Consider the following 22,286-nt stretch of genomic DNA (forward strand, 5'->3'; position numbering starts at 1 on the left):
ACTATAGATATGTGTACATATATTGTATTTAACATATACTTTAACATATTTAACATGTATTGATCTACCTGCCATGGGGGGGAGGGGAAAAATTGGAACAAAAGGTTTTGCAATTGTCAGTGCTGAAAAATTATCCATGCATATATCGTGTAAATAAAAATCTATAATAATAAAAATGTTTAATTTGCATTATTAAAATTTTCTCTATTGATTTCTTAAATGTAGATAATCAACCATACAATAAATCAAGACGTGCCAATTTCCTAGATGGAAATGCTCACACTGAAAATTTAACAACTGACTTTAAGTCCAATCCAAAAGATAAATTGTCTCCAGCATATCCTTGTCCTAAACCAAGTTTATTCAGTGCCCCTATGCCTACACTTTCCTCCATACAATGGCAGCAAAGTTACACAAGTAGACAATTAGAAGCTATTGAAGATTTTGTGGTACACAAGTAACAAATTAAAGCAATACTTCTGAAACATTAATTTGGTGATATTGTGTACAAAAACTTGTAACAGAATAGTCGGTCAGTAAATAAGCATTTATTAAACACTTATCATGTGCCAGATGCTGTGGAAAATGCAAGGGATACAAAGAAAGGCAAAAGTTTATCTCTGCTCTCAAGGAGAATACACTTACAATAATGGGGAAGACAACATGCTGACCACAATGTACAAATGAGATACATACAGACAAATAGAAATAATCAAAGGAGGAAAGGCCATAGTATTAAGGGGGAAGTGGAAAAGACTTCTAGCAGAAAATGGGATTCTACCTGGGAGCTGAAGAAGATTCCAGGCATGGGAGATAGGGAGTAAAAATGCCCGGAGTTGGGAAGTGGAGTTTCTAAGGGAAGAATGCCAAGAAGGCTAGTATCACTATGTTATAGAATATGATGAGTGGAGTTTGGAGTAAACTGCAAAAAGACTGAATAAGTGGGAGAAAGTTAAGCTGGGAAGGGCTCTGAATAATAGAAGATTTTATATATTTGATTCTGGTGGTGATAGGGAGCCACCAGAGTTTGTTGAATAGGGGACTGACATAGTCCAATTCTTTAACAGGTGAATGGAGGAGACTTGAATTGTGGAGAGCAATCAGAAGACTATTTAATAACTTAGACATTTAACTATTATGAGAGTATGCATTGTGGTGGCAGCAATGTTAAAGAAAAGAAAACAGGAATATATGAGATGTTAAAAAGGTAAAATCAAAGATTTGGCAAAAAATTGGATATAGGATTTAAGAAAGATTGAGGAAATCTGAGAGTAATACCTGAGATGCAAGATCTGACAGTCAAGTGATACCTTCAATGTTGATTTCCAGATAGGGATGTTCAGAAGAAGGGGAGATTTTGGGGGTAGAGAGACTGATTAATAGTAAATAAACAAACAAGTAAATAAATAATAAAAAACTGATTAATAAGGCAGAGCAAACATTAAGGCTTAAGATGATAGAAACCTAAACTAAGACAATAGTATTGAAAATGGAAAAGAAGAGAAAGTTTTGAGATATTCTGCAAAGAAAGAACAATTAAGACTTGGTGGGAGAGAAAAGGAAGGAATTAGAAATGGCATCGAGCTTCAAGCCTAGTCACAGCAGCCCCATTAGCAGAAATAGAGAAATCAGAATGAACAGTTGATCCTTGATGACCTATTAAGTTTTACACACATTAAATCTGAAATTAAAGTGGGAAGTTCTGATAGAGATATTCAACGGGCAGTCATATATGTAGTACAGGAAGAACTCTCACATTTATGGGATGGAAAACAAGAGACCAGTAAAATAGACAGAGAAAGAGCAGTCAGAGAGGATGAAGAGAATCAAAATTGTACAATATTGATCTAAAGGTAGAGTTTTCAAAAAGAATAAGAAACAATTCTCCTGCATTTTGTAATTAAAAACCTTCAGAGTTCATAAATATTTTATTCCCTAAAATCATAAGTTAATAGGTTTGGATAGAAATTTAGGGACTATTAAGCTTCAAATCTCATTCTACATATGAAAAAATTGAGGCCTAATGTCATATTGTTAATAAATGGCAGAAATGAGATTTGAATCCCATTTTTGTCTCCTAGTTCAGTTCTCTTTTAACTAAACATGCTACTTTCTTCTACTCCGTTTTTTTCCAAAATATAAGAGTTTATTAATAACAATGTTGCAAAAATAAGAATGTCAATGAGATATTTTAAATGTAAAAATATATCATAATAAAATATTAAATGTTATATATATGCAGAAAAACAAAGGGAAGTTCTGAAAGGGACAAAGACAAGAAGACTGTATTGGACTTATTATGATAAACTGAATACATGCTTTAAAAAAACTTAAAGCTATACATAATAATAATTCACAGTTTCATTTATAATCATTTTTCCATTCTTTTCTGTATACAGAAATATAAGTTTATAATAAGAAAAACTGAACAAAAATGTAAGACTACTTACTATAAGTATTAATTTAAATCAAATCTAATGATTTTAGACTTTAAACCCTTAGGAAATATGGCTAAAAGAATACATTTTACAAGGTCCAGCACAGCATCCTATGTTTAATCACCTGTCTGGACAATACATCTCTTTAACTTCCCTTTGATCTTGAGATTAATCATGGATCAATAAACATATGTTAAGAATAAATATGAATTAAACACTTACTATTTTCCAGACACTGTGCTAAGCATTGGTTATGCAAAAGGAAGCAAAAAATAATTCATACCTCAAGAACTTATGAATCAAACATGGGAGACAGTATGCTAACAATTATATACAAAGCAAATTATAAAATGGATAAATAAGAAATAATTAACAAAGGAAAGGAACTAGAATTAAGAAGGGCTGGATAAGGTTTCCAGAGGTTTTAGATGGGAAGGTCAGAAATCTCAGCAGGGAAGAGATTGTATTCCAGGCATGGAGGATAGCTAGAAAAATCACCCAGTCATGTTAACTGGATAGCTACATGGTCTTAATTCAATAGATATTTGTTAAATCCTGTATAGATTTGAATTTCCATAAAGATCCAAGAGAAAAAGAAATAAAAGACAAGATGATAATATTTCAAAATAATTCATTACCATCAAGTAAATGCAGGAATGGGGTGAGAGGGAAGGAACAAGGGAGAAAGGGAGGGAGGGAGACATAAAATAAAAAGGAGGAATTAAAGAAAAGACAAAAGAAAGAAAAAGTAACAAGAAAGAGCTATTTGGGAAAAGGAGGGAGGCAGAGTTTATAAAACTATTCTTGTTCTGCTAGGTCTATGAGCAATGAACAATCTGGTCTCTTCTCTATTCCTGCCTCTAACCCCTCCCCACTTCCCAAACCATCAGAGAGCAAAACAGGGTGTGTATGCTGCCCACTCACTGTTGTCTTAAATTGGTGTTATACAGTACTGTAAAATCCAATTTAAAAGTAAAAAAAAAAGCTTTTAATAAAGCCCTTTGTATTCAATTAATTATTTAGATTTTTCACATCTGAAATTCATGCAGATTCCAAAAAGGGAGGCAAAATGATTTTTATTATCAATTTCTGAAATATAAAAAATATAGTATATCCCATTTACAGCAATGAAAATACCTTTTAAGTTCCTAATTTGCACATTAAGGAAGAACACTGGAGTAATAATACCATAGCAGTAGATTTTTTTCTAGCTGAATTTGTCACTACATAAGACAGTTAACAACACAAGTTATAAAGGCCCAGATTTTTGAGAAAACCTTATTTTGCACCAAAATCTTATAACACAACAAACCAATAAAGTATTACTTTCCTATAAATAACCAGCTTTGTCTACTTCTTACCTAGAACCTATAAATACTATAGCTCCTTTGAAAAAAAATTATTATAATTAAGCTTTTGCTTGATTGAACAGAACTCTTTATTATGAATTCTATAATTACTCCATTTTTACATATTTATAGTACAAAGAAGATTATTTTTCTGATGATATATAAACTTTACTATAATAACTGTTTAAAGCATTACCAGATTGACATCTGCATACTGACAAAAGACACAAATAGAAAATATCTCTGAGAGATTAATATCAGTGCAGGTTTGCTGGCTAAATTCTTCAAAGCACATACTTAACCTCTTCTTTATTAATATTGAGTTAACTAAGAGTTATCTTTTCCCCCCTTAGGCAAAGAACTGCTAAAGATCATATACATTAGTGTGTCAGAGCACAGCTGTTTTTTCTGCCCTTTTGCTTAAACTGTATTCTTTCCACTTGTTGAGAAAGTGTGTGTCTAAACAGCTTGTCTGCCCCTCCACAAATGCAGCTGAGGAGCAAATATATTACAGTGGTGAAGTGATATCTCCCACAATATGTGCTTTTAGCTTCAACTCTACAATTACTTCTGAAATCCTCTAAGCTAATTGCACCAGCTTGAGAACAACTTCTATCCCTTTGGCTCATTTACTGTTCACCCACATTCTTCAGACTCACTCATTTCTCCTTGTTTTCCCCGCCACCATCCCCAACCAATGCTTTCTTTTTTAGATCTTTTCTCCTCCTTGGATTTTTCACCTATTCTGAGGTTCACTGCTGTTCCCATATAGATATAGCTCTTATTAACCAGGCAGGTCTATTCATAAAAGCTATTATTAAGGAATGAGCTAGTAGGGGGCTGGATGGAAGGAGATAATGATTTCCCCATCACAACAGGATCTTCCTTCAAGTCGATGCTGAATGACCACTTTGCAGGGATGAAACAGGATTTATCCTTTTGAAAAACTGGACTAGATTGCTGGTAAGAGCCTTCCAACTCTAAGATTCTATGGTTTCAAATCCTAAACAATGAGGGTTTGAATATTTCTTGGAATACTTTTGAATTGAATATTTTTCCACACTGACTATCCTTTTAATACTTCCCACACCCCAAGAATAAATGTTCCACTGGAATATCATAAAAGTTATTAGGACTTACAAAATAAAATACTTTCTGTTGGAAAGGAAGTAGCCTATAGTTCTTCTCACTTGGTAAGAAAACTATGATGCAGAGGATAGAGCTGCAGTTTCAATAGCTGAGGAACTGGGTTTAAGCCTATTTTAGCCATGTACTATCTATTCGAAGTTGAGCAAATCAACACCTCATTGGGTCTCAGTTTCATCAACTGTAAAATTAAAAAATTGGACAGGACCATTTCTAAGATTCCTTTTAAGATGATGGGTCATAAACAACATTGTATTCTGAACTTTGTTGTACTGGCAAAAAAGAACCTTCATCCTTTTCTAGCTTTTATGGTACTAAAATTCTGGACAAATGCACTCTGCTGTATTGAATGTCACCATATCCCAAACAGGTCCCTCGGTATATTCTCACTCACCCCACTACCTCTACCAAAAAAAAAAAAAAAAAAAAAAAAAAGAAAGAAAAGAAAAAGAAGTTGTACATTGTACTATTAGCTTTATTTCCTTCTAAGAATCTTCTATGGTCACCACTACTCCTTGTATATCTATGATTCTCTCTTCTAGAAATAATAGATCTTAGACATTTGAATGATAATGATCAGGAATCAAAAATGAAATTATAGATTTTAAAAAGCCATTGAATTCAGGCAAAGAGGAATCGCCTCCCTGATGTTCTTGATAAGTGGTCAACCAATTTCCATTTGAAAACTTTTTTTTAAAAAGTGCTTGATACTAGTACCTGATATTTTGTGTGTAGGAGAGAACATGGACAATGACCTAGCCAACCACTACTCATTAACTAGATGGCTAAAATGTAAGGTTCCACAGGAAAAAAAAATACTATATTAACATTTTGTGTATTGGCCTAGATAGTCTTAGCCAAACATTCCTTAAATCAGGATTTTAAAAATAATAATAAAGTTCTTAGAAGAGAAACGAATGAGACAAAAAATTGAAATTCATCATTAGAATAAAAATTATGTAGGAATTTCCTAAACCAGTGTAACTATAAACCCAAGGTAAGGTTAATCCCATATTTAACTACCGTCATATTAAAATACTCTCCCTCTTCAATTCAACTTGACAAGTAACTATTAAGTTCTTACTGTGGAACAGGCATTGTGTTAAGTTGTCGATATACAAAGACAGTAATAGTATTTATATAGCAGAGATAATATAGCAGATATATATATATGTAATATGTGTGTAATATATATTATATATATATAATATGGAAAGGAAGAAGAATGGGAGAAAAGAGGAAAAGGAAAAAGAAAAGGGTGAGAGAGAAGAGAAGAGGGGAGAGGGAAGGAGAGGGAGAAGGGAGAGAGAGAAGAAGAAGAGGAAGGGGAAGAGGAGAGGGAAGGGAGGGGGAGAGGGAGAGAAGGGGAAGAAGGGTGGAGGAGGGGTAGGGAGTGAGAGGGAGAGGGAAAGAGTGAAAAAGAGAGAGAGAGACCCCCAGATGAGAAAATTGAGGTTATATAGGATAAGTGATTTGCCTGGGTCAGAAAACTAGTTCAAAGTCTACATTTGAACTCAGACCTTTCTTATTCCAAGTCCATCATTCTCTACAAGGTGCCTCCTCAAGGAACTTACATGGTACTAGAGGAAAACGATACATATTTAGGTAAATAAACATGAAATGAATACAAAATAATGTTTTTAGAGAGAACATGCATATCACTTTATTTGCTGGGAATTATGTATATGAGAAAGACAGAAAGACAGAGATTTCCTTGTAAAAGCACTTTTACTGGAATCAGAAATCTAAGATTAACTAAGATTTTGTCACAGATCAACTTCTTCAGTATAACCTCTAATTTAACATATTCTTTCTTTCAGGTCAGGTTTCAGTCTCTTGGTTATCCATACTTAGTTTATAAGGAAATCTGACTTCATTCTTCTGCTTGCCAATCACATGATCTACTCTGCACAAAGGAAAAATCATGTCTTGACTTTCCCAGGCAGGCTGCAAAAGGCCTTTACCACAATTATATCCTCATTGTTGCAAGGGCGTTAAAGAATCATTTTACTCTATTTTCATGTGCTCAGAAGTTTCCACAATATGGAAATTTTAAAATTCTACTTACCTTGATCTTTCAGAGGCAAGTTTTCAATTCTCAAATCTTTTTCTCACAGAAGCTCTGGTTTATGAGTCATTTAATTATCTATTACTTGGTCCTGAGACCTCTGCTTTACCTTCATGTTTACTGGGCTTTCACTCTACAGTTGTGGCATTTTGCTCTACTGGTATTGTGTTAAACTACTCAATAATGAATGACATGGTGGTGGTGGTGGTGGTGGTGGTGGTGTGTGTGTGTGTGTATGTGTGTGTGTGTTTTAAATTTTCTCAATATAATCAGAAGCTTAGTCTACAAAGAAATCAATATGAAAAGGGGAGCAGCATTCACCATATAACTAGTCATCATAGAATCATAGAATTTTTGAACTAGAAAAAAATCTAGTCATGGGGTTCTTAACGTGTGTGTGTGTGTGTGTGTGTGTGTGTTTTATGGACCTTTCCTCAGAATAATGTTTTTTAATAATTGAAGGAAATGAGAAGTTAGTAAAAATAGATATAACTTTTCCCATCCAGTCTTGGACACCAATCCCACTTCCAATCTATCCAATTTCCATCCCAATTTTACAAATGAAGAAACTGAGACCCATAGGGATTAAGTGGTTTGCTCAATTATTTTATCCAGTTAGATATTGCAGTGTTGATACTAGGACTGAGGTTTCCTGCCTGACTCCTAGTATAAAGCCTTTTCCAAAAAAACAATAAGCCTTGAAAAAAAAAGACAATGCTTCCATATAGCACAAATCTCCCAGGATCTTCTCTTCATTCAATATCAGCACTATTTGTGCTTAAACTTTGATATGTCAGGTACTGTGATATACACAGGAAACTTTGGAGTAGCCAAAAAGTAAATAACTATTCTGTATGTCAATGTCTATCTGCATGTTCTATAATTAATAGAATATTTATTTATTTCATTTAGTTCTCCAGCAAGAGGTTCTAAAGCTCTTTCCATTTTTTTTTTTTTTTTTAAAAACCAGATTGGTGATTTTATTGGCATAGAAAGTTCCTAGGGGAAAAACCCTCTGTATCAATTCAGAACAATACCTGAACTGTAATTTATAGTCTTCCACAGTTGACTGGAGGCACTGAGAGATTAAGCGATTTGCCTAGGGTTCCTCAGCTAGTAGGTTTTGGAGGTAGAACTGGAACATATGTGCTCCTGATAATGAATTCTGCTACATTCAAATCATTACTGCCTATAACAGACTAGTGGTTTTTAGAGGACAAGCACTGTATCCCTACTATTTCTACCTTCCCACCCTATACAATAGGCCCTGAATAAGTTTGTTTAATAATTGTCAGGATACAGTCTGCTTCTATGGGAAAATAATATATCAAATGATATCTGAAAAAGCACCGAATTCCTCCATTAATAGCTATAAAATAATTTAAATAATTGGCTATATTTTAATTTTTCTTCTAAGCCACCCCCATACAATGCTTTGAGAGTAAGAAAAATTCTCATTCATGAAAAGCTACAGTAAAACTCACTTTTAATATTTAGCTGGCTTACATAGAAGATCCCCCTCCCCCACTAGTTATGAGTTCTGTAATAACTTACAGAACTGAAAATAGTATGGCTGCTATAATTATAGTTTATCTTTGTATATCATATATGCTATATGCATTGTGTTATATAGTGCTAAAGTGACCCTATGTGCCCACATTAGAATAGGAATAAACCATCATCTTAAACATTCACTTCTTTGTTCCTGGAGAGAAAATATTCTACTGAGGGCCCTGTTCTAGTCTAGCATGAGATTCTTCTTGCATTCTCCAGACCAAGGTGTGAGCCCTCTGCAAACAGGAGGCAAATCAGATGGATTCAGAAATAAGTACTTTCCCCTCCCCCCCCCAAAAAAAAAAACCAAAATATATTTATGTATTTGCCCTGATCACAAAGTATTATCTATTGTGGCCTTGAAAAAAGAAGTAAGACCTCAAGATTTACCACTTTATATTGCCTAGCAAACACTGAAAAATTCTATCAGAAAAAAAAAAAGCCTTTTATTGCATTAATACTGTATCTGATGCTTTATTTTACCTCAGGACATTGTATTTTTCCAAGGGATCATTTAAGTATTGTTTAGCAATTTCCCCCCAAAAAAGGGAGATGGGGTGGGGGAGAGGAGGTTTGGGATCCATTCCAAAGGAAGGGAGGAGCTTTTAAAATTCTGAATTAAATCCGGTTAAAAGTACACAACTTTATCCTTTGGACATTAGTCATGGCTGCAGTTTAAAGTAGAGTGAAATATAATTATCTAAAGAAGGGAAGAGAAGGGGGAAAAGGGAAAACTTCCTTCTTTTTGGAATCCCAAAGAGTTCAAAACAGTTACATTTTCTAAGTTTCATCCTTCTTGAAAAGTACCTACAAGTTAGAAGCAATCCTAAGAATAACAATTTCTTTTAGAATGATCAAGTCTCCTTACCTCTGGTTATTTTTCAGAAGAAGAATTAGACAAAAATAATACAAGTGGGAAATAAAGAGAGTGACCTACTTTACACGGGGGGTGGAGGGGGTGTGTGTGGAGAGCTCTCGTTGAACGTTTTGATCTAATTGACGGTGTGGAGTTGCATGACCAAATAAGGCGGTGCTAGTTATGTTGGGGCTGCTGAGACACAAGCCTTGAACTTGGGGTGGGGGTGGGTGGAGAGGAAAGAAAGAGATTGGAAAACAGAGTAGGCAACCCCCAAACCCCTCAGCCTAGTGGAACACCTAGGGGAAGCCCCTTTCTAACAGTTAGCTGAACTCAAGGAAAGGGTTTGACAAAAAGAACAGGTGGGGGCGCATTTTTTCTCCAAGACAGCCTTTACATACATCTCTTCCTCACCACTTTATCCTGGTTTAATAGAACTATACTAAGATATTTAGGTTTGTTGATCTCCACGTTAGAAGCTCTAGAGCTTGACTTGAGGGAGGGGGGAGAGGAGTGGTGTGGAGCTGAGGGAGGGGAAGGAGGAATGGGAGGATTTGGGTTTGGCTATTCTTTGAAGCTGTAATTTTCTCACTCCCTGCCTGTTATTCAGGGTGGTGGATCTTTCTATGAGAAGAAAAATCTTCCCCTCTCCTCCTATTTTGTACGGAAGGTGTTTGTCTCCAAGTAGGGGGTGATGGGAAGCAGTGGCATTTGGCGAGTTTAAAGCTGAGTTTGTCACAGTGGCATCTAAATACGGTGGGGAGGAGTCCGCCTGGGAAGGTCCTGAAAAATATCCAGCCGTTTTTCAAGGTACCGCCTGAGTGGTTAGAGACACCCTTCTCTGCTCGACTTAAGTTTTGGAGCCATGCGGAATTATCAAACAGCAGCTACTGGTTTATTTTAAGACTATTTATATACATCTGCCTCCTGACTGATATTTGCTGTAGGCTTTGTGAAACCCTCCCTGTTTTTGCTCTACTTATTTTTCCTCTCTCTCCCTCTCTAGCTTCTCCTTTTCTTGGATCCTCGCCTGTCTCCTCCCACAAAGCGAAAAAAAAAAGGTCACGTATGTTTGGAAAAATATGTAGGTCAGTGGAACATTTCCTGCACTTGTGCAAAAGGAGAGGAGGGTGGCGGGGGGAAGGGAAGTCAGGAGGAAGAATGGGGGGGGGGGTGTGTTAGTATGTGCTTCTCTGGGCAATCTCCTCTTCCCCCTCAAAATCTATCTCAGACTTTAGATGGGGTGGGGTGGGGAAGGGGCAATTAGCATGTTCCTTTTCATTCCTGACCCATTTTCCAGACCAGTTACATTCTCCTTGAGATACCGATTATTTTGAACGAGCAGCGGCAGCTAACGCCGCCACCACCATCCCCAACACACCTCAGCCCTACTCCACACCAACCACTGCCCCCCCCATCCTCCCCCACTCTCTTCCTCTACCCCCCCTCAACTAATTAGGAAACCACATTTGGTATCTAATATTCCCTAAAGAGAATTCAGTCTCCCATTTACAAGGACACCAAAGCCCAGACCTATGCCCCCAAGGCAGTGATGGGGGGAACTGAAGGGGCGGACCTACATTCACATCCACGCACGCACACACACGCAGGTGAGAGTGGGAGGGGGTTGCCAAAAGCAGGCTTTTCAAAGCACGGGGGGAGGGTGAAATCTTTTTTCCCCCCGGGTGCCAACTTTGATAGGAACTCTTGCACTATCCCTCTGGCCCATTCACCTCAAAGCCACAGCTTACCCCCACTCCCTCCAGCCCTAATATCCTAGCCACCGCTTTCTTACCCCCCACCTCCCAGCTATTAGCCAGCAACGAGGCTGCCAGGCTGCAGCGGGACCCCTGACGCCGTCAGGGAGCCGGTCCCCTCCAGCAGCAGTCGCAGCCAGTGACCGCTGGCTGCAAGGGTCGGAGACCACAGATCGAGAGAAGACTGTGAGTCAGTCTGTGGGTCCCGGAACCCCAGTGTCCTGCTTGCGTGGTGTATGCGTGTGAGTCCGCAAGGCGCAGACGAAGCCGGAGCCCCGGGATGCGGTGGCTGCTCTCACCATGAAATACCGCGGCGGCGGCAGTAGGAGCAGCGGGAAGGAGGAGGAGAAGGAGGAGGAGGAGGAGGAAGAGGAGGAGGAGGAGGAGGACGAGGAGGAGGAGGAAGAAGAAGAAGAGGAGGAGGAAGAGGAGAAGGAGGCGGCGGCAGTGGCGACGGCTAACGAGGGAAATCTCCCTAGCTGGCTCTGTGTGCGGAAGAGTTTGCCTCCGGAGCAGCCCGGCCTCCTGCAGGACTGGAGCAGCGGCAGGAGCGGGAGACACCAGGAAAGCGGTAACATCCACCCCAAGAGTCGGAGTAGCGGCGGTGGCGGGGACAGTGGGAGCAGGAGCAGGAGCAGGAGCAGGAGCAGCCGCCGCCAGCAGCCGGGTCCGAGCAGTCCTAGCTCTCGGGTCGCCTCGGCTGATAGCAGCAGCGGCAGCTGGAAGAGTGCAGTCCCCGCCAGGCTCGAGGGCTTCCCTCAACAGCGGCAGCGGCAGCTGGAGCCCCCGGAGCCCCGCAGCCGCCGCCGCCAACAGTCCAGGTAGTGCCCCCCCCCGGGGGTGGAGTGGGGGCAGGGATGTGGGGACCCGGAGGATTGGAGGGAAGACAAGAAAGGTTTCTCGGGCTTCTGCAGGGTGACACGCGACTACATGTCTCGCTCTGCGTGTTTGTGTGTGTTGTTGTGTGAGCATAGGAGCGCGTGGGTGTGTGTGTATGTATGTGTGTGTGTGTGTGTGTGTGTGTGTGTGTTCATTCACCTGCTCCCCTAGGTGGTGGGAGATGCTGTCCTCCAGCCAAGTGCAGGGACCCCACGCGCGAAGTGGGCAATGCGGAGGGGAACCTGGAGAAAGCTCTGCGTCTTGTAAAGGCTGCTCCCTGCATGAGGTGGGAGATTATTTGTACATGCATATTCACACGCCCATGGCCCTGGGTTACCCATTTCTGCAGGAAAGCAGGAGGAGAAAGAGGTGCCGACTGCAACTCTGGCCATTTCAGTATTTGACTGAGAGTCGGGAGGGAGTAAATGGGGCACCTCAGAGACTTTGGGATGTTTTAGACACTTTGGGGAAGCGCCTAAGGGGGCAATCCAGACAACTTCATTTGGGAATTTATAAGCTATCCCCACCCAAGCCCACGATCGCAGATCCTGCGGATCGCACGGTACGTTTTGAACTCCGGACTGATTGCTTGTACGCGCTTGCACTTTGGTGGAGCCGCCACGAGTGGGGAGGAAGGGGTCGAGAGCCTTCTGACATTTGGAAGGAAGGAGAGGGTGGCATGGATGCCACTGGACACATCTCTTTGGTTACTAGATTATAATTTGGCCCAGACGGGTACTAAGCCTGCTGTCAGTTACTTGGGAAACTATGAAGAGTTCAGCTTCTTAAATAGCCTGGTCAGTTGTCCTGTAGTTCCATGCTTTGTTTATCCATGAAAAACACGGGGCATTCGAGGTTTTATTGGAAAATGGGTTTTTCAGCCCCCCCTGAGTTGAAGCAGGCTTTCACTTTCATAAACTAAGCTCTTGTTAGGTAATCAGAAAAGGATTAACAGGTAACAAGGTACCCCAGGCAAACAAACACACAAAAATCTCATTACATTGTTGGCCACTTCCTAAATGCTCAGGATAGGAAACTTTATTTTCAGTTTTGTGATTCTAAGTAATTTGTAGCTAAATATGTTGATTAAAGCAATGGAAAAATCTACATCTCCACATCTCCAAAAATAGATAAAATTCTCTGGATTTATAACAGGTATGCATTATTACACTAAGCTTTAAACTCTCAAATCCAACAGGTGTTCTCATTCTGAATGGGGGTCTGTGAAGTGGAAAATTATACTTTCCTTTTCATTATTAAACGCTGCTTTTAGTATCCAGTATATGACAGGAAAGATGCCTTTTTTTTTTCTACTTCATTATTTAAATTGTATGTCTTTACAGGCAAAATGAAGTAGAGTTGATAATGATTATCGTAGGCAGTATAAACTAGCTTATCTGGATAATTTAGGGCCCAAACTTTCTCTTCTTCCTTAGTAGGAGTGCACTTTTACTTTTGACTCTCTAGATTGGCTCGGAAGTATACTTCACATGGCTTGCATAGATTTAGGCAGGCAGATTACCTCTGATATGTTGTTATAGCAGTTAGCTGTTACAAAGCCTAATGGTTGACTAACGACTTATTTTCGACATTCAAAATATGGCTACCCTTCTTAATCTAGAAGATGTTTCAAAATTCAAGGACAAATGCTTCCTTCATCTTTTGCAACCTGATTTCCCAAAAGGAAAACCAGTTTCCACAATTTTGCTAATAATAGCTAAAAACAAATATAAACAGAAGGGTTTGAGAGATTCATTCTGAAATAGGCCTTTATTTCACAAAAATGCAGTGTTTCATTATAAAACCAAACTAGGTGTAATAGAAGTATTGGCATGTCTCAGCAGTTCTCATTAAGGCTTTAGTTAAAAATAAAGTAAGTGAACATAAACTCAATCAGCAACTATGTTTCCGTCTTAAAGAGAAATCTTGGTCTAAGGCTTAAGAAGAATTATAAGTGAAAAGCTTAAAGCCATTTCCTTTTGTGAAGAAGATTTCTTTATTTATTCTACTATCTGCCCCCACTGAGTGAACATAAAATAGGTTTTGTTCTCACCTCTCCCCTTGGTGACATTTAGAATGAAAAAGGAAAATAAATTCTAGAGGAAAGATGATTAATAAGAGTTGCAAATAAAAAGAAAGGTGCCTCATCTTTAAAAATCAAAATGAGCTTTAAAAATGAGTATAATGAAAAATCATAATAAATAAATGGCAGATTACTACTATTCAAACTAAAAAGAAAGTATTAATACATTTGTTAAAATGTTTAAAAGTTATTTTGTTTTAAGGAGGGGGTTTATCAGAAATCTTTGCACACTGATTAATAATAAAATTTGAAATATACATACATACATATAGTATAGATATTTGCTCACTCTTACTTATTCGAATCAGTCCTATTTTTTTCATGAATAGTTTTCCCCTTTTCCTACCCTTGTAATACCTGGTTACTAATACTTGTCACTGTTGAAAAAAGATTTGAGAGTTGAAGCAGGTTTGTGGGGATTTTTCCAATACTGAAATAATAGTTTTTTTCTTTGTGTATATATTTATCCATATGTATGTGCACAGTCATATTTATACATTGCAATTCTGTAGAGTAACATTTTCAAGGACATGTTACTTGAACACTGGATGGAAAGGACTAAGTTTTTTTGGTCTCTTTAATATTTTTATTTTTTTGTATTTAGTATTTTTAAATGATTTTTCAGATCTTCCTTGGGGACCATGACATCACTAACTGTTATACACTGATTATACTGCACAGGATGACTTCTCTTTTCCCAAGAGAGGTCAAATTGTTGAGTCATTTGAAATGTCTGTGTGATTAAATATCCTTGGCTGCATTGTATCAAGTGTTTAATTGGTCACTTTATAGCAAGTGTTTAATTTAGTTGAATTTTCAAATATAAATTATATCTGATCTCTTATTTGCTTACAAAAATGTAGTGTTGGTACAACCATCAACTTTATTTTTATTTGTCATAATGGTTCAAAAGAAAGATTTTAGCTAGAAAGTAACATTGACTCAAAAGTTATATTTAAAAAATCCTATTTCTTTATAGTTTATATTCTAGTAGATTACTTAACTGTCAATAATTCTATTTTGAATGGTATTTCTGATGATGTACTTCTTTTCGCATCCCCAACTTTTAGCATAATAGGTAATTAATAAATGTATATTGACTGATGAGTAATGATGGAGTGGTGTGCTAAATAACTATTCATTAAATAAGAACATATTCTAAGGAAAGAGATGGTTTTTAAGATAACATTTAAGTAAATCTATCCAATTTTCCTTACTTTAATTCACTAAATGGAGGTGAAATTTATCTGAGAAGCTGGGGGCTGACTTGTATACTCCAAATTATTTCACTAGCAAAGTCTCCCTAGACTTCTGGGAGAGGGCATTAATGTAGAAGTTACTATGCAACTATATTATATCTCACTGTGTTAGTCTCATGATTTCTTGACCTGAAGTGCAAAAAGGTTATTTTATCTTATTTATACTTGAAAATGTGGGAATTCAAAGCAGTCCTAGTCCACATACATTGAAATACCTTTAATTCCATCAATATGGGAACACCCTCAACCTTCATCTATCACAACCAATCCCTGATTTCCAGGATTAGCAAATGGTCTGAGGCTTAGAAAATTGTTATTAGATCAATGTCACACAGCTTACTAGCTGGAGTGGAGCTCCAAATATGTGGAGACCATATTTGAATTTGAATTCTTAACTGATTCTACCTTAATATTCTTGTACAGTGTCTACGGAACTAAATTTAGAGTTAGGAAGGCTGAAATTCAAATAGTACTTTTGACATTTTACTAGTCATGTCATATTGGATAAGTCACATTACTTATCTGACCCTCAATTTCCTTATCTGAAAAAATGAAAGAATTGGGATTCCAAAAATTCTAGGGTCACCCCTCCCCCACAGCTCTAAATCTATTATATTTAAAAGCCTATATGTTGCCATATATAGGAAAATAAATCAAGCAGTTAAAAATGTTCTAGTACACATTTGGTCAATGAGAAAAAAATTCTTCCTCAAATTATAATTTGTCCAAGGTCATAGAGTTAATTAATGGAATAGTTGGGATTTGAACCCAGATCAATTTACACTGGGCAATAAGGTGGTATAGTGGAATACTTGGCTTGGATTCTTGGACATGGGTTCAAATTTAACTTCAGACATTCACTAGCTGTGTGACCTTGGGTGAGTCACTTATTTAGTTAATAAGTTTGCCTCAGTTTCCTCATCTGTAAAATGAGCTGTAGAAGAAAATGGTACACCACTACAATATCTTTGCCAAGTTAAACCCCCAAATGGAGTCATGAAAAATTTGAGGTGATTGAAAAGACTGAAAAACAAACCACTTACATTAACTCTGATTGTCCTTCCAGGGTACCAAGATGGAGAAAGTTGTCTCGTTCCTCACAATTGTGCAAATTAGTAATTATCTACCTCTTAAGAAATTGTGTGCTGAGTTGTTTACCTCATCCATGCAATTATAAACATAACTCAGATCAAGCGCAACAAGCAGAGGAAAGGTAAATATATTAGGGCATATCTAGGGACATTATTATTACTTAAAAAAAAAAAACACAAAACCTACTACTCAAGACATGTACATGTTTTATTATATCAGAAGTTTTGTATATGAACCTCTTGTTAGAATAATGGTTTTATTTAAATGAATAAAAATACTTTGTAATTTCATTTTTAAAAAAGTATGTATGACAGATTTAAGATGCTCTAGTCTAGAACCTTGATCGCTTTTCTCTTACTATCAGATTACCATTTTTTCTGTCTTTACCATAGAAGCAATGTTCTTTTTTCATTGGCCATATAGCATAGGGACAGCAAGGGGAACTGAACTTCTTCTCATCCTCTTTGCTATTAAGGTTAGATTTTGTTGCTCTAGGATACATCACAAGATTGCAGAAGTTTGACTTTACGAGATTACAAAAACCATTTGAGCCAATCCCCTCTCTCTTCAGATGATAAAATAAAATCCAGAAAGCTTAGATGATTCTTTCCCCAAGATCATGCAAGTAGGAAGTAGCAGAACTAAGATTTGAATACAGGCCTCTTGACTCCAGTTCTTGATATCTTTCCTACATCTCTTTGAATGTGACCTAGGGGTGGATGAGATTACAGATACTAGCAGTAACATATGATGGTTGTGTTTTACATGCTTCTCACTCAAATTGGCCAAATTTGATCTCTTCATTCCATAATCCATTACCAAATAGAGCAAGAGCAACAGTACTTCTTTTTCTTTTAAAGACAAGTTTAAATCCCCAAATTTTAATCTATGAATGCTTCAGTTATCACTTTACCCACAATGACTTTTTACTCTTCTGAACTTCTGAAACACTTAGGTTCTACCCAAGCTGTTTAGCATTTATCATATTCTCTCTGACATTTTTATCTTTTTTATGCAGAATGATAAAATTTAGAATTAATAAGGAATTTAATATTATCTCATTGAACTTATTTCACAGAAGAAAAATTAAGAACCAGGTAGATCTTCCCCATCTAGATTATAAAGTTCTTTAGGCATCAAGTCTATAATTACTATAGCTTGTTCCTTGCAATGCCTTATATTTAGTAGATGCTTGGTAATATTTCTTAGATTAATTAATTTTGCTATCACATGGAGAAGAAAATTTGGATAGCGTTAACATGCTGTGATCCATGAGGTCATAAAGAGTCAAATACAAGTGAATAATAACAATGCCTGTTATACTAGTGTAGACTGCCAAGCTGGATCTTTCTAGTCTGAATGGTAGGAGGAGAGAAGAGAAAAGAGGGAGGAGGAATGACCTGAATTAACTAATTTGATGGTCTATGTTGCTCAAAAAAGAAGGCACCTTCTGGTATACCCTCCATTATTCTATGGGCATATGTTATCCTTAATTATCCGAGAAGAATTTCATCTTCCTCATAGCCTCTCCTGTTCTTTCCCCGTCTGTTGCAGTTGTCAGTAAGTAGTACATTCACTGCCATTTCATGTGGCAACTTTGCAGTGGCTAGTTTGTTTTCTACAGACTTGAAACAAGGAAAATAAGTGTTATTTCTTACAGTATGTATCCCTTGAGTAATCTAACTTTCTTGGGTATATATGGAATTCCAGTACCTTTTAATTTGCGATTAGAGCAACAGTGGTAGGATGAAAAGAATACTGGTTTTGAAGTCAGAAGATGCTGTTTCTTCCACTTAATGTGTGTGACTTAAGAAAGATACAACTTAAAAGTCACTTAACTTTTCTAATTTTTCATCTTTAAAATTAGGGGGAGAGAATCTTCATTACCCACCTCATATGGTTGCTATGAGGATCAAGTAAGGTAGTCTATTCAAGATGCTTTGTAAACTGTAAAAAAACATAAAATCATCATCTGTCATTATTGTGGTGGTTTGGCTCAAAGTTGTTGATTTCATGTTCTCTTTGTCAATGCAGGACAGTAGCTAGTTTATAACTTAAAGTCTTATCTTCTTGGAGGTAGAAGAGGCTGTGTTGACTTACCCAATGATCATACAACCAATTGGAAGTAGAATTTTCACCCAAGTTTTCTTGTCTTCAAGATCCATTCACATCATTTCCCTCTATCCACCATGCAACAGTACTTCTCTGGCTGACATCATTACCTATTTCTGAAATGGCCTCTGCCCAGCTTTCTCTAGTACTTTTCACTGCCACTCTTTCTATCCCTTCATTATGTCTTTTCTTCACTCTCCCCTGTCATCTTCTTATCACTACAGTACTGGCAATAGTGGAATTAGCCCAGAGGCATGCTTAGAATCTTGCCCAATATCTTTGTTATTATTATTGTTGTTGCTCTTATTTAGTGGTTTTCCAGCCCAATCCAACTCTTTATGACCTCATTTGGGATTTTCTTGGCAAGGATACCAGAGTGGTTTGCCATTGCCTTCTCCAGTTCATTTTACAGACAAGAGACTGAGGCAGACAGGGGTAAGTGACTTGCCCAGGATCACACAGTAAGTGTCTGAAGCTATATTTGAACTCAGAATGTTGAATCTTCCTGACTCCAAGCCTGACACTCTATCCACTGTGCTCCCCAGCTGCCCAGTATCCAATAGGCATATCTAAAAGGCAATTGCTATTCTTTTGCTCCATTGACATCAACACAACACACAAAAACTTGATATTTTCCATCAACCCTCAAATATGTATCTATCAATAATACCTCCTGCACTCCAGAATTCCCAATATGTACCCATGTACAAACAAATCCTATGTTTGCCATTTGCTGTGTTTCCAAGTAATCTGCAACTTCTTCCTCATCTAAAATGTAGTAATAGTAATACTCATATTAAGAAAGCATTTTATAAACATAAAGCATTCTAAAAATGTGATTATTCTTTACCATTCTCCTATTCTCAATGTCACTACTAACTCAATACAATATGCCAAGGTTGCAGATGTTTTACATACTTTTAACTTCTTTCAATTTACTCCTTGACTCCAGCAAAGGAGTTGTAAATCAGATTATTCCTTCACAATTATTTTTTGATCTATCCCTCTTTTTCCTTCTTACACAAATTGCTGCCATAGACTTGTAACTGTTCTCCCATCTTCCATGTTTTTTTCATTTACTTGACCTAGCTGCCAGAATAATTTTCCTCAGTTTTTGTTGTATTACTACCATTGATTTCTAAAAGGGTATTGTGGTTTTCTGTAGCTTAACAAGTCAGATACAATATTCTTATTTTGGGACTCAAAATTCTTCAAAACAACTCATTAACATAATTTCTCATTACTTTTGGACAATGATGCACAAATTTCCACAATTAAATGATTTCAGTTTCCCTGGTAGTGGCTTCCAGGCCTCCCAAATTGTTTGGATTTGTGAAGGAAGCAAGAGGGGACCAATTAAAAAAAAGGAAGGTAGCAGAGAATTATAGACTCCTGGGCATCAGCGATTTATATTAAACAATTCCTGATTTTTAGTTCTCTACATTTGGATAAGCCAAGATATTGCTCTACCTTAGCATATGAGAAAGTAGACCAGTTATATCTCAGATATTTGGAATTGGCCTTATGGAGAACAAGGATGGGAGTTCCAGATTTTTGCTTTCCTTTTTCTCCTCTATCTTTGGTTCATTCATAAGATGAATATTCTAGGGACTAGTTATGTAATTTTTTTTAAAGTTGGCCTTTAGTCTATACTTTCTATTAGGATTAAACATTGCAACTCTTATACTACTTCAAAGCATATAAAAATTAAGCAATGACTGATCAATATCTTTATAGTGTGAAAATCTTATACTTTCACCTCTGACTCATTCACAAAGTGGACTCCTAAGACTAATTTTAACTTTTTAAATATCTTAAAATAGAGATGAAAGTTAGTAGAAGTAAATACAAAAGCCCACATTTAGGATATTTTAGGATACATTAAGTATAAAGGTGAGTGAACTGTGCCTAGAGAAGTATGCCTGAAGATATAAGGGTTTTAGTTGACTGCATGTTTAATATTAAGACTTCAGTAAAGTAAATAAGCAAGCAAAAAAACTGTAATCTTGGGTTTCTATTGAGAGTGACACATTGTTCAGAATAAAGAATCTAACAGTCTAATGTATGTTCTGGTATGAACAGAGAATCCTCTCTGGTCAAGCTAGGTCAAGTACCATCTCTGGAGTATTGTGTTGGTTTCTGAGCATCAAATTTTAGAAAGTCATGCAATAATTAGAACGCTGAGAGGCTTCAAAATTATAACATATGAGGACCACTTGAACTGGGGGTATTTATTATGAAGCAGAACAGATTTGGTTCAGAGGAATAGCACAAGATAACACTCTTCAAATATTTGAAAGATTCTCCTTGTGTAGAAGAGGGATGAAACTTGGTCTGTTTGTGACTAGAGGGCAAAACTAAGAATAGTATCAGAAGTTGCAGAGAGGCAGATTTCATACTCATGTAAGAAGACGCTTAATTAAAAAAAATAGAGCACTCTCAAAGTGGAAAGGACGTTAAGGATCATATGGTTTTACACCCCTCCTGCCAAAAAAGTTTTAACTAATATTTTAACTGATTATATATGTGAGGATATGTCAGTCTATTGGGAAAACCCTCCTTAGATATGCTTAGGACTAGAAGAATTAGTCTTTTCTTCTTGCTACAAGAGGGAGAGAAATAAAGGTTTTTTCCTAGGTAGTTCTGGGCAGCAGCTCATATCATACCAATAAAACATAATGTGTGTTCAATAACCATGCATGATTTAACAATAGCTAGTATTTATATTTCTTTCAGGATTTATAAAATGATTTACATATGTTATTTCATTTCATCCTCAAAGTAACCCCATGATGTAGGTCCTGTTATTATCAACTATTTTTTTTTCAGTTATTCATTATGTTATTCATTATGACCCCATTTGGAGTTTTCTTGGCAAAGATATTGGAGTGGTTTCCATTTTCCTTTTCAGTTCATTTTACAGATGGAGAAACTGAGGCAAAGAAGGTTAAGTGACTTATCTATGTTCACAAAACTAGTAGATATCTGAAGTTGGATTTGAACTCAGAAAGATGAATCTTCCTGACTTCAATTCCAGTACTCTATCCACTGTGCCACCTAACACCTCTTTTACAGATGAGGAATTTAATGCTGAAAACACTTAAATGATTTACTTGGGATCATCTAGCTAGAAAGTGTCTGAGGAAGGATTTCAACTTAGCTTCTTGATTCCAAGTCTAATACTGTATCCATTATGTCATCTAGTTGCCTAATTTAATGATGAAACAGGAAATTTTGATGTTACCAGTAGAAAAAAGCTGGTTCCCAAGTAGGGGCATCACACTCAGAGATTTGCATCCTTTTTTGGGACATGATTGATTTTTTAAAAATATTTTTCCTATTATTAAGCGTTTATTTTGTCTCCTATTCTTCCATTAGAAAAAAAGAAAATTAAAAAGAAAGAAAAAGCCTTATAATAAAAATGTAGTCAAGCAATTACCACAGTGGTTGTGCAAATATGTTTGCCTTATTTTTCATCTCCAGTCTATTACCTCTCTGTCAGGAGGTGGGTAGCATTCTTTAGCATCATTCCTCTGAAGTTGTGGAGGGTCATTGCATTGATTAGAGTTCTTAAGGTTTTCAAAGTTGTTTGTCAACAAAAATCATCTAGTTTGAAAGGCATTTTCAAGGGTATGCAGCTGCATGGACTCCTAGCTGATGCATCAGCTGTCTTTCTGCAGGATTTGTTGAATT

The 22,286-nt window shown here is 37.0% G+C and overlaps 1 protein-coding gene across 1 annotated transcript; it reads left to right on the plus strand.

Annotated features, from left to right (window-relative positions):
* Positions 1 to 11,540: 11,540 nt before the first annotated feature.
* Positions 11,541 to 11,993, plus strand: LOC116422325 (ribosome quality control complex subunit 2-like; the record flags this gene model as incomplete). The annotated part of the gene is made up of 1 exon (XM_031959151.1): positions 11,541 to 11,993. A coding segment is annotated over one exon (453 nt), but the record flags the coding sequence as incomplete, so codon positions are not given.
* Between the last annotated feature and the right edge of the window lie 10,293 nt (positions 11,994 to 22,286).

Source organism: Sarcophilus harrisii, chromosome 3, assembly GCF_902635505.1.
Source record: "Sarcophilus harrisii chromosome 3, mSarHar1.11, whole genome shotgun sequence".
Taxonomy (NCBI): domain Eukaryota; kingdom Metazoa; phylum Chordata; class Mammalia; order Dasyuromorphia; family Dasyuridae; genus Sarcophilus; species Sarcophilus harrisii.